Below are 15,162 nucleotides of genomic sequence, written 5' to 3' on the forward strand. Positions count from 1 at the left end.
CCGTTTCGATCTGAAGACCCGTGCTCGGCTTACTTGGAGCACCCTGGGGAGCGAACAAGACACCCACGGTCATTCCAGCTTCCTCTTACTGTGCCACCTCAGATCTTCCAATTCAATTAAACAGTTAGGTAGAAGCAGTTCTTAAAGGTGGTAGTGTTGTGGTAGTAAGGAACCGTGCAGGAACATGCTGACATACCGCTGTGGTACATCCTTCAGCACATCAAGCATGTAAAGAACAGTAAGAGGGTGAGAGTCCGACTAATGTGACATTACGGGGATGGAAGGGGTCCCGTCGCAGTCAACAGACAAAGGCTTGAGGTGTCTGAGGTGAACGCCTGCCAGGATCTTGTCTCTCATCTGATTGTAGTCACGTTCTAGTTTTTGCAGCGTAGCCACAATGCCAGCAGGAGGTGGAGTTTGCCTACAAGGAGAGGAGAAGATCCTGCTAACTACATCGGAAGAGAGAAAAGCCAGCGTACATGGTACATAGAAGGAAAAGGAAACCGTCTTACGGCGGAGGAGTGGCGTCTCCCGGAAGCTGGAGAGTCCAGCAGTGGCGTCGGCACATGTGATACTGCAGGGCCAGCAAGCTAAGCTCCGCCCTCTGAGCGCGTGGGACACAGTCGCACCGCATCCTTGCTTGGTCGCCACGGTCCAGCTCATCGGCTGTGGTCCCATCTTCAGTTTGGGTGAAGGTTGATGAACACATGGCGAGCGGGGCGCCAACCATGACAGCACAAGAGGCCACGCAAGGCACACAGGAAGTCCACTTGCTGGCAGTGGAAACTACGGCATCCACTACGGACGTGGCTACAGGTGCTTCACTACCCGAGGGCGCCTCCCCGGTTTGCGCCTTCCCACCTTCTGGAACCACACAGATGATGCTGTCGTCGTCTTTCATGATGCTGCCCGGGACTGCAGTGTCATCATTCAAGTCCTTGTTTTCCTCAACGGGCGTCAGGGTGTCCACCTTCTCGGGGCCTGGCGACGGATCCGTGTCCTCACTGAGCTTCGCCTGGTCTCCGGTTAAACTGTACCACTCAGTCTGGAGCTGGAGGTCCTCTAGTGGCCGTCCACACCTGCAACAGACACAATCACCACTCAGAGCCAGGCGGTGGCAGTAGTGGACCTCTACAAGTGCTCGGGAGTCCACATGGACAGACTGGATTGGAAAGCGGCGTACAAGAAGGTCATGTGCAGACCCTACTTCCCCGCTGGAGATCTGTGGATCTGGAGTTCTGATTCCCGTTGGCCGCAATGTGCAGCTATAGGAAATACTGAGCCTGTGGAGGTGGCTTGGATGGTACTCACTGCACAAGGAGGTCTTCAGGGGACACGGTCCAACACCTGCCATCCACCGACGATATCTGGCGATTGGGACGACCTCTCTGATGGCATCCCTGCGATGGGGACCCGGCCAGCGATCTGACAGGGTCCCACCATTCGACCGGACCGCTGGCGCTGGTGCCAGGCAGAGGTGGCGTCGCTACGGTGAGCTGAGTGAGCAGTGGATGCCGTCGTGAAAACACTCAAGCACTCGTATGGAAGGACAGCGTCTTTGATGGCTTACATTGAGCTGCCTGCAGTGAGGAGGTCTTGGTTCCTCGTAGGACGCTTGAAAAGTGGAGACGTGCCTTGAGGGGGGGAGGGAGCAGAAATTATGTATTTTTTCCCACAAGGCCCAGAATTCCTATAGGAGCATCCCTGGTACATGTGTTCCTTGTGGTACATTACAGGAAGTGCACAGTTAGGTCAGTGCGCCACCATTACGCACTTTGTGGGACATGAACACACGTATAAAAAGAGGCAGCTAATAACTGTACATCATGGGACACACCTATTCCACCTCCATAAAGCCAACACGGCTCCATTTCCATCATATGAGCTGCATATGAAGCACATCACTATTATTGTTATGAACATTGTTACACCCAAGAACTACATTACTGGTGTAGTGACACCAGGCCACACCGAGGCGGCTAGCGACAAACTAGCTACCAATGCTTTAGGCCACCCAGGAAGGAAGTACTACGAGCAAGACGCAATGTACCTGTTACTACATGCTCACATCATGGATAGAAAACTTTTATGGAGCTCTTTGAATGATGTGAATAGGTGTGTCCCATGACATGCATCCATTAGCTGCCTCTTTTTAGCACTTGCTATATATTTAGAAGGCACTGGAAAAAAAGAGATGTGTGTTCATGTCTCACATAATGATGGTGGACGACGGACAACATTCCAAAAATGGCGCGCTATTCCTTTAAAAGTGAGGTTGGCCGCATGTGTCAAAGTGGCTGGGTTACATACGTTTGCTGCTTGTACGTCCTGTTCGGCATGGCAACGTGTCCTCCGAGGTTACCTGCAAGGTTCAAATCCGAGGTGAGTTTCGACATGAGCAAACGTCACGAGGAGACGATTGACTCACGCGTCACACAAACATGAGGGGAGAGCAGCTCTATGCCCGGGTGCCTCTGCAGGAACTGGTACAGACCTCCTTCATCTACAAAGACAACACACAGGACACTTCATTAGGTACACATCAACACGTAGTTGCGTCGTTTCAGCTTGCTGGGGGTTTACTTCCCCGTCCCCGTGCGTCGAAGAGATCTTCTACATGACAGGATCAGTCTGCTGTTTTGAGGGATTTACAGTAAAAATGGTCAGGTGTCACTACACCTGTAACGTAGATCTTTGGTGTAACAATATATGTTTTTTATAAGAGAGAAGTCTTCATGTCTTCATGTCTCACATAAGGATTGTGGATGATGGACAACATGACAAAAACAAGTGCACTTTTCCTTTAAGGGGCGATGCTGGTCCTGCAGAACCGCTGTGCAACATGAACTGACTTTTCTGTTGTTTTTAAGATTCTACTGCAAAAACTCTAACAAGTTCCAAAGTGATTATGAAGATGGGCTTTCGCACAGTGGAATAGGTTGAATAGGATTACTCTGGTGGATCCAAATTGAAAGTAGCTTGCTGCATGACTAAATAAATCAAAGCCGAACAACCGACCTTGTATGACGTCTCTGGAGTTGGAGGCCAAACACAAGTACCAGTGGGTGAGTCTGGGGTCAGTCAAACTGATGTTGGGATGACACAGCACAAAGTCGTACAGAGACCTGAAAGACGAGAGCGTTAAAAGCAGTCCCAATGTCAACACTACTGTCAGGCACGTGCACAGACCGACAACAGCTAGCTGACCAAGTTAAACCATGGGCCCCATTGGGATGACAACATAAATGGGGCCAGGTGTTATCACGTGATCCTCTAGTCTGCTCCTCCACATTTTATGAGAATTTATTATAATTTATGAACAATTTTTTGCAGTGGGTGCCTTTTTCTGGCATGATCACGTGCCCACAAATGTAGTATGTGCACTTGCCTGAGTACTTTGTACTACATTTATATAAGGTATTTATGCAGTGGTACCTTTGCAAAAAGAACTTTATGGTTTCTTCTGACGACGAGGGTCCAACGGGCCTCAACTCAGGTTCTCCTGGTAAGTCCATGACGATGAAAAGAGGGGTTTCCATTTCTTCCTTTCCAATATGATGTGGGAGATGATTACTTACGTGGCAAAATGTGCAAACATGGCGGCGGGCCGCCCAAGCTAGGCCCTCTGGACGTCACCTGGTAGGGTAAAGTCAGCGGATAGCTCGGGTACAACGGAGTGAAGAAATCCATCAATTCACTCTCACTGAGGGATTTTTGTTAACTACACAGACACAAAAAACTTTAATTCATTAATAAATATGATAATGGAAACCTTCCTCAAACGAACTGGTGCTAAAGGCAGCTAGCATGCTAGCTAGCTAGCTGTGCTAACGCCTTGAAAAACACCGACCAACAAGAACAATTATAGTCAAAATCTTGTGTGTTTGTCTTTATGGTCAATAAAGTGGTCACCTTGAATTCCTACTATTACAATTACTAGCTTGTTAAACGTCTAAAAGTACTACATTACTTCAGAAGGCCTTCATGTCGTCTTATTCAAGCCACATTGCCAAGACACTATCGGTCAAAGTGTGTCCAATTCCCCCTTTACAATACACTTTAAATTAAAAATATTATTATGACAATGGTGCATAACGTTGTAGTGTGTGAGGAACCCGGCCACCTTTCACCTTTAACCAGCAGTTCTTGACGAGGAGGTCGACCCAACCACAGACGGAGATAGACGCCGCATCGAGCGCTGAGACGTACGTCAACGTCGCCGCCATATTGGATGGGTCAAGGCTGCGTTGTACATGAATACAAGTAAGTATACTTACTTTCATAAAGCGCCTTCGTACAAAGGTATTTCATTTAATTCCTCTCGTTTATACATTCCCACACACACTGATGTACTTGGAAATAGTTAGGCACCAAAAACAATGTCATTGTTTATCTTTAAAAAAAAATCCAATTGTTTATGGTGTCTGTTTCAGAGTATATTAGAGTGTATGGGAGTATATAGACGAGATTAATTAATTAAAATGTCTTCATAGAATGGCACTTCATGAAACGAGTGTCATTTTTGTAAAAAATCCAACTTTTCCTCATTAAATTCCAACTTTTTGTCTCCGAATTTTGACTTTACCATAAAAAAATCCAACAGCAAAAAAGGTACATTTACCATAAAAAATCCAACAGCAAAAATGGTAAAGAAAAATTGTAATACAGTAAAATTACGAAGACAAAAAATGGAATTTAATGAGGAAAAGTTGTATTTTTACAAAAATGATTTTTAGTTGAAATTTTAGTCGAATAATGTTAAAATATTAAAAACATTTTTGAAGTTGTAATATTAAAAACAAACAAAACAACAAATGATAGTTACGGTAATTAGTTTGTGGGAAGAACGTCAACATATTATGGAAATAAAGTCAGAATCACGGTGAAAACGTGTAAGAAAGTTGAAAAAAAAACAGCAAATATGGAAAAAGAGCTGTAATTATACAAGAATAAACTGAAAAAATGAAGAGAAGGAAGTTCTTGCTGTTGAAGTTCCCCTTCTTCTTGCACATCTTCAGCATTCCCTAGGAACGCTTCCTTCTCTCGGCCAATATGCTGCCAGTCCAAGGAGAATTACACAAAACTGGCTTTCAAAATGCCGTGTTTTTCCTGTTAAAATTCTGAGCAATAAATAGATGCTTGCCGCTGCTGCAAAGACCAAATCTTGGCAAGATAGTCGTGTTATGTAACGACTTGTCCCCCCCCCCCCGACCGAGCAGTTCATGCTGACAGATTTTGGAGATGGAAAAGATGGAGTTGAAGGAAGAATGGATGTGTCTCATAACGTCCAAACATGAGGAGCTTTGTTGGTTGTGCTTTATCATCCACAAGAGGGTAGCGCTGCTCTGTGAACGAAACCGGTTTGGAGGCCGTGTGTGTGTGTGTGTGTGAAATGAAGCTGTTATGTGACTATTTGGCACGGATGTGGACTGTAAAACCCAAAGTGTGAGCATGAGGTAGGCGGGCTGGTGCACAGAAGAGACGTACTAAATAATGGTGGTACTGTGTGATGGCTTCATGGTGTTGGTCAGCAATATTGGAACCAAAACCAAGATGGTGGACAACAACCGGGGCATACCAAAACCGGGGTGTTGGAAATCTGAGGTTTGATGGTAGATGCAGAGTCAAAGCAAGAGCACATTACCGCTCCAGCTGCCAGCTTGGGAACGTGGATGAATAATTGAAGCGGTGGAGAAGTATGTCCACCTTGGTGCCGACCCAGCTAGCAGTGTGTATTAAGTACTTAGCAATCATGTACAGTATGGAACCATTTAGCGGTGTTTTCCCCTGGTGCCTCCGTGCTTTGATACATCAAGACCCATCCGTCGTCCCGCCACAACAACAAACATGGTTTTCCGTGGCGGCCATGCGGCTCACAGCTTTATTACCAGGTTAGCGGCGATGCTAGGATACCAAAGCCGGCCTTTTCCACTTTGCAGTTTGAATTCCGCAGTTTCACTCAGCTATCTATTTCATTTCTTTCTTTCCCATTGATAACCACCATTGCCGTTACTATACATGCTAACCCGATGTTAGCATGCAGTTTCACAATGACATGCTAACACTGTTTGCACACGATCGCAGTTACTCTAGATTCTAACACTATGTTAGCATGTGATTGCAGTTACTGTATGTGCTAACTCTGTTTTATCACATGATTCTAGTTACTGTACATGCTACCCCTGTGTTAGCATGCGATTGCAGTTACGGTACATGCTAACCTTGTGTTAGCATGCGATTGCAGTTATGGTACATGCTAACCCTGTGTTAGCATGCGATTCTAGTTACGGTACATGCTAATCCTGTGTTAGCATGCGATTCTAGTTATGGTACATGCTAACCCTATGTTAGCATGCGATTCTAGTTATGGTACATGCTAACCCTGTATAAGCATGTGATTGCAGTTACTGCATATGCTGACACTGTTAGCATGTGACTGAACAACGGCACGCTAACACCGTGTTAGCATGTGATTGCACAATAGCATGCTAACACATGGTTAGCATGGGATTGCAGTTACTGTATTCTGACACTGTTATGTGACTGTACAACGGCATGCTAACCCCACGTTATCATATGATTGCAGTTACTGTACCCCCGTCTTAGCCTATTTTAAGTCACATTTGACTGTGATTTAAGTTAATTGTTCACCTCACCTATGCAGATTGTACGGGAAGGTCAAGTGTAGTACTACAACAAAGAACTAAGGCTAGTTTTCCCAGAATTTGACAACAAAAGTAGCAAGAATATACAGTAAATACAGAAATATGTGTGAAGTTTGGCCGATGCGACGCATGATTAAACATGGTCAGCATGTTGTTTGGGGCTTAGAGTACAAGTGAGTGTTTGGAAAGGGGCGTGGGCTAATCATTCACCTAAAAAAAAAAAAGCAAAACATGTGACTCACATGAGGCAGGTCAAGCTGCCGAGGTAAAGTTGGGGGTGGGGGGGGAGGGGTGGTCGAGAAGGAGCAGAAAGGCAGCATTAGAGCAATGAAGCGTAGAGGAGTGTTTATTTCAGCCAGTACACATGATCAGAAAACACAATGTGAGGGGTGGGGGTCTGTCGAGGGCGGGGGTGTCTGTGAAGCCTATACAAGTGCAGACCGTCCCCGTGCCTGCCTGGCATGCGTCCCGTCATGCGGCCTTTGCTGGAACTCTGGCCTTTTACACGCCTCGTTTGCAAAGCGAGGTCATCCATCTGTTCACCCAAGCAAAGCCATCAGTTAGCAGTCAGGGCGCCATGACACTTTAGCTTTGTTCTCCAAAAATACCCCAACTGTTACAGAACCATCAGAAATCAAAAATCAAACCTGGACTGCGACTTTATAGCAAAAATATATACTTTATAGAAGGCTGCCCTCATTCCAAAATGAAGACAAAAAAATAAAACAAATATTGACGTGGGAGCGAGAAGCCGATTACGCCCCGCGAAGTCGCTTACAGGTTTCCAAAAGATGGCGGCAAAATGTTTAGTCTGCATGCAATGCCATGATGCTCCTGCCATACCGGTGCATCAGGAGGAGCCAGAAAGACAACACGTAGAAAAAAAAAATTCTCTTGGCTGGGGAACATGTACTTGCATATGCATCCCTTTGGAAATAGACGAGCGTTAATTAGTTCTAAAATGGAACAATAAAGCACTCGGCTGGGGTGGGGGGGTCGTACCAAGGATTGCAGTCTCCACAGTGGGTGGAGGGGATGGGGGAAGATACAATCTCTTATGCGGTCAAGACAATGAAAGAACATTTCCACAAGAGAGCAGCCTGACCAAGTAGCCCGAAAGCCAGAATCCTGAGCGAGTCTCGGGTGTCTTGCAAGAGGAGTCGTATGTACAGAAATGTTTGGAAAGAAGCTTGGCGGGTGCGATTCAAAGCCCTTTCCTCCATCTTTCAGAGCCATGTGCACAAACATCAACTCAGGCCGCAAAAAGTAGGAATAGGCCACTACGGAATAGTGCTGCATTTCAAATTTAGATTTGTAGAATTTTTTAGGAGTTTTAGGAAAAACGGATTGTCACAAAATAAAAATTGCCAAATCTCCTCTTGTTGATGCGATTAGAAGAAGCGTAGTCATCTACAAACTTGGAAGCCTCCAGGCCTTGCATCGTTCCCTCTGTTTCATCTTTTACCCCGAATCACTTTTTGTCCACAATCCAGCGAGGACGCACAAAGGTCCCTTGGAGCCGCGCTGCAGTTCAGCGGCGGAATTGACATAGCGGGGCGTGGAAAGACTTTGGTAGTGTTTTTGCATGGTGGTGTGGTGAGCGTCAGGGGCGCCCCTTTGGGGTTCAGTAGCCACAACCGTCCGGGAAGGGCAAGCCCGCAAGACAGTGTTCCCCGCTGTCCAGCAGATAGGGAGCGGTGTCCTCGTAGTGGGTGAGGGGAACCGTGTCCTCGTCCAGGCCCGGCAGGCCGTCCAGCTCGGCCTTCAGGTTGGGTCTCTGGTTGTCGGGGAAGGCCATGGAGAAGAGGGCCTCGGGGTCACACACAAACTTGTACACATACCTCTCACCGGCCACCTTAGGGGGAACAAAAATGTCTGCCTCTTAAAACACTCACTCTCGAGACGGAGCCGAGCGAGGACACTCGGAAGGGAAAGGGTCGTCTTTACCTTCTGCATGATGCCCTTCTCGTAGTAGTAACGCAGAGAGCGGCTCAGCTTGTCGTAGTTCATGGCGGGTCTGTTCTTCTGGATGCCCCATCGGCGAGCCACCTGAAGAGACGCGTCGACAATTTTACATCTATCCTCTCGTCTTTAACGTAAAAAGAGCCGTGAGCTGACGAACCTCCTCGGGCTCGATGAGCTTGAACTCCATTCCGCGACCGGTCCAGGCGATGAAGTGTCCGTTGGCCGGGTCGTCCAGCAACGTGACCAGGAACTGCCAGAGCTGCAGGGATCCACGGCGCTGGTAGGGGGGTCCGTCCCGATAGATGGACTGCTCCTGCTTCACTTTACCTGATCGGCCGGAAAAGAAGGAATGACATTGTCAGTGTGGCGAGACGGCCGTGCCCGATTGCCGCCGGAAACCCGACTTGCTAGTCAACGTGCGAGAACAGAAGAATCCAACCATCTTACCTTCTAATCTTTCAGGGACAACGCAGGTATCGTCAAAGTAGAGTTGAGGATCTCTGTCGAAGGAGAAGCCTGGAAAATCGATGTAGTGTATTGTTAGCACGTAGTTGCTAAATCCCTAGCATGCACGTTTGCCCCGCACCCACTGATCTACTTCCCCCCCTGACCGCTCGTTTCAAATCTTGCTGACCTCAACTCGTTCATCCCTGCTGATCTAAGTTAGTCCCACCCGGCTCGGGGGCCGCACACCCCCCCCCCTCGACCAAACACTTGTAACGCAGCAGGGATAAGCGAGAACAAAAGGAAAACTTACTTTCATGGTTATTTTGGTAGAAGGTCCCCACTCTCCCGAACGATGAGTGACAGTTGGGCACTTCTGCAAAACAAAGACGACGGGCATATAATTTTAGACCAGAGACATCCCAACATTTTCTGTCATCTCAAATGCGCAGCGCATCAAAATCCACCTGGCAGCTGGTAGATATATTTGGACTCGTACGCGTGAAGATACGCCGCTTCAAAATAGCGTCTTTGATTTGTGTGATTGGCTTCATGTTGATAAGGATCAGCGCCTTGGTAACGGTGGATGATGGCCGCTTTACCGACTTGCTACCGGTCGCGTTAAGCTTCAACTGCCCGCACGCCCCCGCGCCCCCCCCCCCCCCCGCCCGCGCACATCTCAGAGTGGACCGGAGCCGAGTAGCACAGCACAGCCCACTCACGCTCAGCAAGCCTTAAAACAGGATTAGCGCAATGGCCGCTGTGTTAAATCTCAATGATAATCAAGTTGCATGGACTGTCCCCCCCTGGGGGGGGTTCAGGGCCTGGTTTCTGTGTTCCTCTGCATACCAAACACAAAGCCATTGTGCATCTGCGTCCTGTCAAGTGATACGATTGACAGAGATCAAAGAAAGACGACATGCTAAATCTTTTTGGTTGGCCGTACACCGTCAGTGCCCCCCCCCTCCCAACATGGACATACTCTGTCCAGCTCCAGATGATAGCACTGAGTGACGTTGGTACTTAAAGACCATAAGAGGCTAAGAGGATTTGTTATTACATCACTGCCAGGCCACCCGGTCAGCCACCGCGCAGAAAAGGAACGCGAGTACGTGACGTTGTCGGCTTTTCTACCCGCCCAAAGTTACGGCATTTCAGGAAAGGAGGATGCTAATGCGGCAGAGCGGGGATAACAGCTGGGTGCGTGGGCGTTAGAAGGACGGCGCTACGTGGCGACCATGTGACCAAACACTTTCATTGCTGATGAAGGCTTCAAGGTTGGCCGCCGCTGACAAAATGTTTGGCTCCTTCTCGTCGGGCTTTTATGATCAAGTCGCCGCACCTCACAGGCCGCAAAGTCCTCCGAGGGGTCTGGCCTCAATCTATTCCAGGTAGGCTCAGTGAGAGCTTGTGGCCACCTGGCTGGCTGACCTATTTCCTTTTTGCCCTTGGAGGCTTACGCTGAGCTCAAAGACCCACTTTTACTTGACTGGCGTGACTCGAAAGGAATGATCAGATTAAAGTCGGACAGTGCAAGAGTGAAAGGAGTACCTGTGCTCCGCTATTACGTGCTAAAACTGACAGTCATGTGTCGGCGGACTAAACAAACATGGCCGGACATTCCTCACTCCGGGCTAGCAACGGACTAACTGGCTGGATGAACCAATCGTGAGACGCCACTCACCGGAATCGAAGCAGAAGTCGCGGGGCTCCTGCTTGATGGCCATGGGGTGGCACGCGGCCTGGCGAGAGGGACCCAGCGAGGGTGCCGGAGGGTTCGGAACGCCCTGCTCGGTGTATCTTGGGTCAATGAGTTCCTGTTTGAAACCGTGGGGGGGCACGGCCACAAGGGGTTCGGACATTTGCCGGTGGTAGAGCGGGCGCCCCTCGTGCGGTTGACTGTTGCGGTTGCTGCTGGGGGCCTGGGGCAAGAACTGGGTGCGCACCCGAGTCTCTGATGGAGGGAAAGGTAGCGATGGCTCAGACATCTGTCTCTGGAACCTGAGAACGCTAGGAGATAATAACAGATTATTAGATTATTATTATTATTATTTATGGTAGAAATCGGAATGGCCTGGTTTTACCCAAAGAGTGCCGCTCACCTGTGGTCTGGTGTGAAATTGTTGGCATCCTGGCCAATCAGCACACAGGGGGCAGCGAACGGCGGGCTGTGGACCGGGTGCGCCGGCTGTTGCTGCTGCTGCTGAACATGCGGTCCAGGGGGCAGTGTGGCGGCGCCGGGGTTCGGGGGAGGAGGAGTCTGCTCGTGGAGGGGGTGAGCTCCCGCCGGGCCGTACGGGGACGCTGGCGTGGAGGGGGGGGTTAGCGGCTTGAATGTGGGAGTAGACTTCCGGTCGCAGGCACTGAGCATGAGAAGACAAGCAGTTAGGATTTGTGACGATTCTCTGGACGTCAGCGGCCATCTTGTACCTGTAGCTGTAAAGGCACTTCTCTCCGTACGGCATGGGACTCCTGTCCTGGTGGCAGGGGGACAGGTTTTTGGAGAGAGTCAGCTCACGCTTGATCTTGGCCGGCGGCGGGCCATGGAACATCACTGGACGGAAGAGACAACAAATAGAAGGATGAGTCCAGACGCCATCTACACTTGCAGTCGCTGCAGCAGTTTCTTCGATCCCATTTGACAAGCAAAAGGACGACAATGAATATTTATTACCCCCCCCCAACCACAGCTACTTTTGGAGATGGGGTGATACGAAGTGCATGACACACACAAGCCATCAAACCTCACGTCTGAATCCTATTAGGACAGACCCAATCCCAACAGCCATCAATCAGCGCGACTGCCTGCAATCTAATGGCGCTGAGTGATTTCTCGACTGTAACCATTAGACCCTGAAACGCAGCCCTCTCCGCGGCGGGCTGCAGTTTCCAGGATGCCGCATAATAGCGGAGAAGAAACTAGATACTGGAGAGGAGCAGGGAGGGCGGCGGATAGACGACCAAGGGCGTCGCTGAAGCGCAAGACGAAAGAAGAGAAAGCTGAGGGAGCTTTGTCGCAGCTTCGCTGGTAAACGGTAGGATCCTAGTCATACGCTCCAACGCTGTGCCATGTGGGCACACCAAGTCCTTGTGGGTTGGTCGCCCAGGCACTCGCCCTTGACTGCCACCCCACGGATGAAGGCCCTACCACCAGGTGCTTGCCTGCGAGCCCCTCCTCTGGACCTGGCTCCAGGGTGAGGCCGCGGTATCCCACATCCGGGCGAGGTACGGTTCCTCCTCTTGGTTGTAGTCTGTCCCGTCACCTCGGACCTGTTTGCCCCCTACCAGGGGCACATAGCCCCAGGCAACATAGCTCCTCGGATCACTCGGGCACTCAAACCCCTCCACCATGGTAAGGTGGTGATTCACGTTGGAGCCGTCCGTCTCTTCCATACTCAGGACGCAATCGCTTGGACATTTAATAGTTGTTATAGTTTCCTAATAGTTTCCTTGCCACCCGGCCCGGACTTCTGCTTTTCCGTGTTTCATAACAGTAACTTTTTCATGGGTTTTTGAGCGCCTACTGTGATTCACCAAGAAGTCTCCGTGTCAGTGCCTATCTGCAAATCTGGCCTTGAATAATTGCCACGGAGAAAGAGCGAGAGAGCGAGAGAGAGAGAGGGAAAGCTTGCCGCCTGGCAACGGCAGCCACTGTCAGCAATCATTTCTCACACTCGCAGGGAACCAAGGCTGAAAAAAAAACACAGCCATGGCGACTCCCGGCCTGCACGGGCGACTGCGCTCCCGGTGATTGACAGAGGCGGTCCCGACAACCAAGTCCAGCGTCCTCCAAACAACCACACACATGATACATACATACGTACTGCATACATACACGGGATATTTATTCTCATGGGAATCAGGCCAAAGGAGGCGAGAGGCAGCCCTTTCTGTTAGAATCTGCTCCGCTCCAGCGGCGGGGCCCGAGTGCGGGAAAGTGTGAAATGAGATTAGGAGGCTCGGATCATGTGATGCCCCGTGCCAATCGGCTGATTCAACTAAAATGTTGGAGGGGGGCGCACACACAAGCCCAAAAGCGGACTTCCGAGCGCAAAGGATGCTGTTTGTCCTCCCCGGGATTAAGATGTTTGAACAAAGCAGGGGGGTGGGGGGGTCGCCACAGTGGGACTGCTGGAAACATCCCAATTAGGGAGAGGCCTCAGGGGACACATAGGAACACCACATGGAGGAGGACTACTCACAGCTATCCGACTGGAAGTCTGGGACAAGATGCTCATCGTCCGGAACCTGGGCTGTGGAGAAAAGGGGAAAAGCAGGAATGTTAACCAAAACAACAGAAAGGGTTACTTCATGGGTCTGTTGGACTTTGCCCCCTTTACCCCCCAAAACACAAAAACGTGCTAAACTGGAGCTTTGAGGTTGAAGGTTTAGCATTTTAGCAACAAAAAAACCCACCAAACCGTACAACAACTCACCTTCTGCGATCCAGATATCCTGGAGCTGGCTGAGATCTTGGAAGAGTTCTGGGAATGAGGAATTTTCAGATATCAGGATCATGCGTCGTCTTTGATTGTGGTCTTGGCGTAAAGTCCACCACGTACCTTCCGTGTCCTGGGCGAGCTCTGTGTCCACAAACTTCCTCTTGCGTTCATTCAAGGCCCTGCTGGGCTCCTCGACGTGGGGCTGTTACATTTTTTTGGGGGGGGGGGCAGTGGTCAGATGACATTCAAGTGCCAATCAAATCAGATGGTGGCGGTGTGACGTGCGACTTACGCTGGGCGGGACCATGAACGGAACCTGTTGGTCGTAGAATCCGTCCATGTTGTCCGGGTGATTGGCGGCTCCCGTGTCCTGAGGAAGGAGGGGGGCGGGGGGGGGGGGGGGGGCATCACGTCAAAACAATGTAAATACGTCGCATGCTGCTGCAGACTTCCTTTTGTTGGCCCGCCAAGCCACGTCAAGACGCATAATGCGCTTACATAAGCAGACTCATTGACTCTCCATCATCATCATCATCATCCTCATATAGTCCAGGTTGATACAACTAACTCCTTTCCAAACACACAAAGTTGTCTTTGTCCAACAGTAGCCTCCATTCTCACATCTCTCTCTCCCGGCCCTGATATGACTCACTTGTGCTATCTCCCCTTAATGGATGACGAATAAAGCCTAGCTCAAGGCAATTACCGCAGACGCTGAGCAGATAGCACTTAGAGCAGGAGTGTGTGTGTGAGGCGTTCATGATCACGTACCCAGCATAACATTTGACACTTTAGAAGCCTCTAACACGGATATTCACCGTGTGTACTTCACATGAGACTGTTTTTTTCGGATTCTGTCCCAAAAAAAAGCTACTACTACAACAAATGTAAAAAGTGCCCCTGAACGCACCAGCGAGCAGCCACAAAGCACACACTGTGTAACATTCACGTCATCGCGTCAACAAACTTTGGTAACTTTTGGCCTACGGTGTTGATTGTGGGGGGAGGGGGGGGGGGGCGTCACCAACCCCCACCTCGTCTGTACTCCTCCCGCCCTCCCCCCACTGCTTGTTTTTTTTTTTTTTTTTTTCAATGAAGTGAAACTCTATCCGTGTGATTGGGGGTGGGGGGAGAAATGGCCCCTCCATTCATAAAAAAACATCACAAACACTCCTCCTGTCTGTGCTCATAAACCAACAGCCCACAAAGCTTATTCGGATTAAATATTCCGTTTTACATGGCGCATGTAAAGGAAGTCGTAATAACAACACAAATCCGGTTTAAAGATGTTTTGGCTAAACTATCGTCCGTGGACTATCTCGTTCGTTTCAAACATTCCGTGAAAGATAAAGCTCTTACCTGGTTTTATAAGTGTCCTCTACAATAAAAGCAGGCCGAATAGATACGAATTAAAGTCCACCGAGGTGCAAAACCGAAGCGGATCAGTTTGGTGCTCGCTTCGCCTCCAACAAAACTTGACTGAGGTCGTCTTCATGCTCCACTTGCTTTTCCACCGCCGTGAGAGCGCCACGCGCAGCCTCGGCGCCGATTGGCCCAATACGCATGTCAGTCAAAGAAGCAGCCAATAGAAGGCGGGTGCCTCATGAATAATTGACGAGCTCCCCGCTCGGCCAATCAGAGCGCGG

At 49.5% G+C, this 15,162-nt stretch overlaps 1 protein-coding gene across 1 annotated transcript; it reads right to left on the reverse strand.

Moving 5' to 3' along the window:
• Window positions 1–6,993: 6,993 nt before the first annotated feature.
• Window positions 6,994–15,032, reverse strand: etv5a (ETS variant transcription factor 5a). The gene is made up of 13 exons (XM_058082093.1): window positions 14,876–15,032; window positions 13,809–13,886; window positions 13,637–13,718; window positions 13,511–13,558; window positions 13,277–13,327; window positions 11,505–11,628; window positions 11,177–11,437; window positions 10,759–11,084; window positions 9,388–9,450; window positions 9,078–9,146; window positions 8,788–8,957; window positions 8,613–8,714; window positions 6,994–8,520 (listed from the first exon to the last, which is right to left on the reverse strand). The coding sequence occupies exons 2-13, from the start codon at window positions 13,854–13,856 to the stop codon at window positions 8,290–8,292; spliced, it is 1,575 nt and encodes a 524-aa protein (XP_057938076.1). The 5' UTR covers window positions 13,857–13,886; window positions 14,876–15,032; the 3' UTR covers window positions 6,994–8,289.
• Between the last annotated feature and the right edge of the window lie 130 nt (window positions 15,033–15,162).

Source organism: Doryrhamphus excisus, chromosome 9, assembly GCF_030265055.1.
Source record: "Doryrhamphus excisus isolate RoL2022-K1 chromosome 9, RoL_Dexc_1.0, whole genome shotgun sequence".
NCBI classification, from domain to species: Eukaryota; Metazoa; Chordata; class Actinopteri; order Syngnathiformes; family Syngnathidae; genus Doryrhamphus; species Doryrhamphus excisus.

Excerpts from the sequence above, each read along its gene's own strand:
- etv5a (XM_058082093.1), bottom strand. The coding sequence starts at position 13,856 with ATGGACGGATTCTACGACCAACAGGTTCCGTTCATGGTCCCGCCCAGC. Across the intron at positions 9,147-9,387 it reads CTACCAAAATAACCATGAAA|GCTTCTCCTTCGACAGAGAT; the intron begins GTAAGTTTTCCT and ends TCGATTTTCCAG. Across the intron at positions 8,521-8,612 it reads AGAAGGGCATCATGCAGAAG|GTGGCCGGTGAGAGGTATGT; the intron begins GTAAAGACGACC and ends GTTCCCCCTAAG.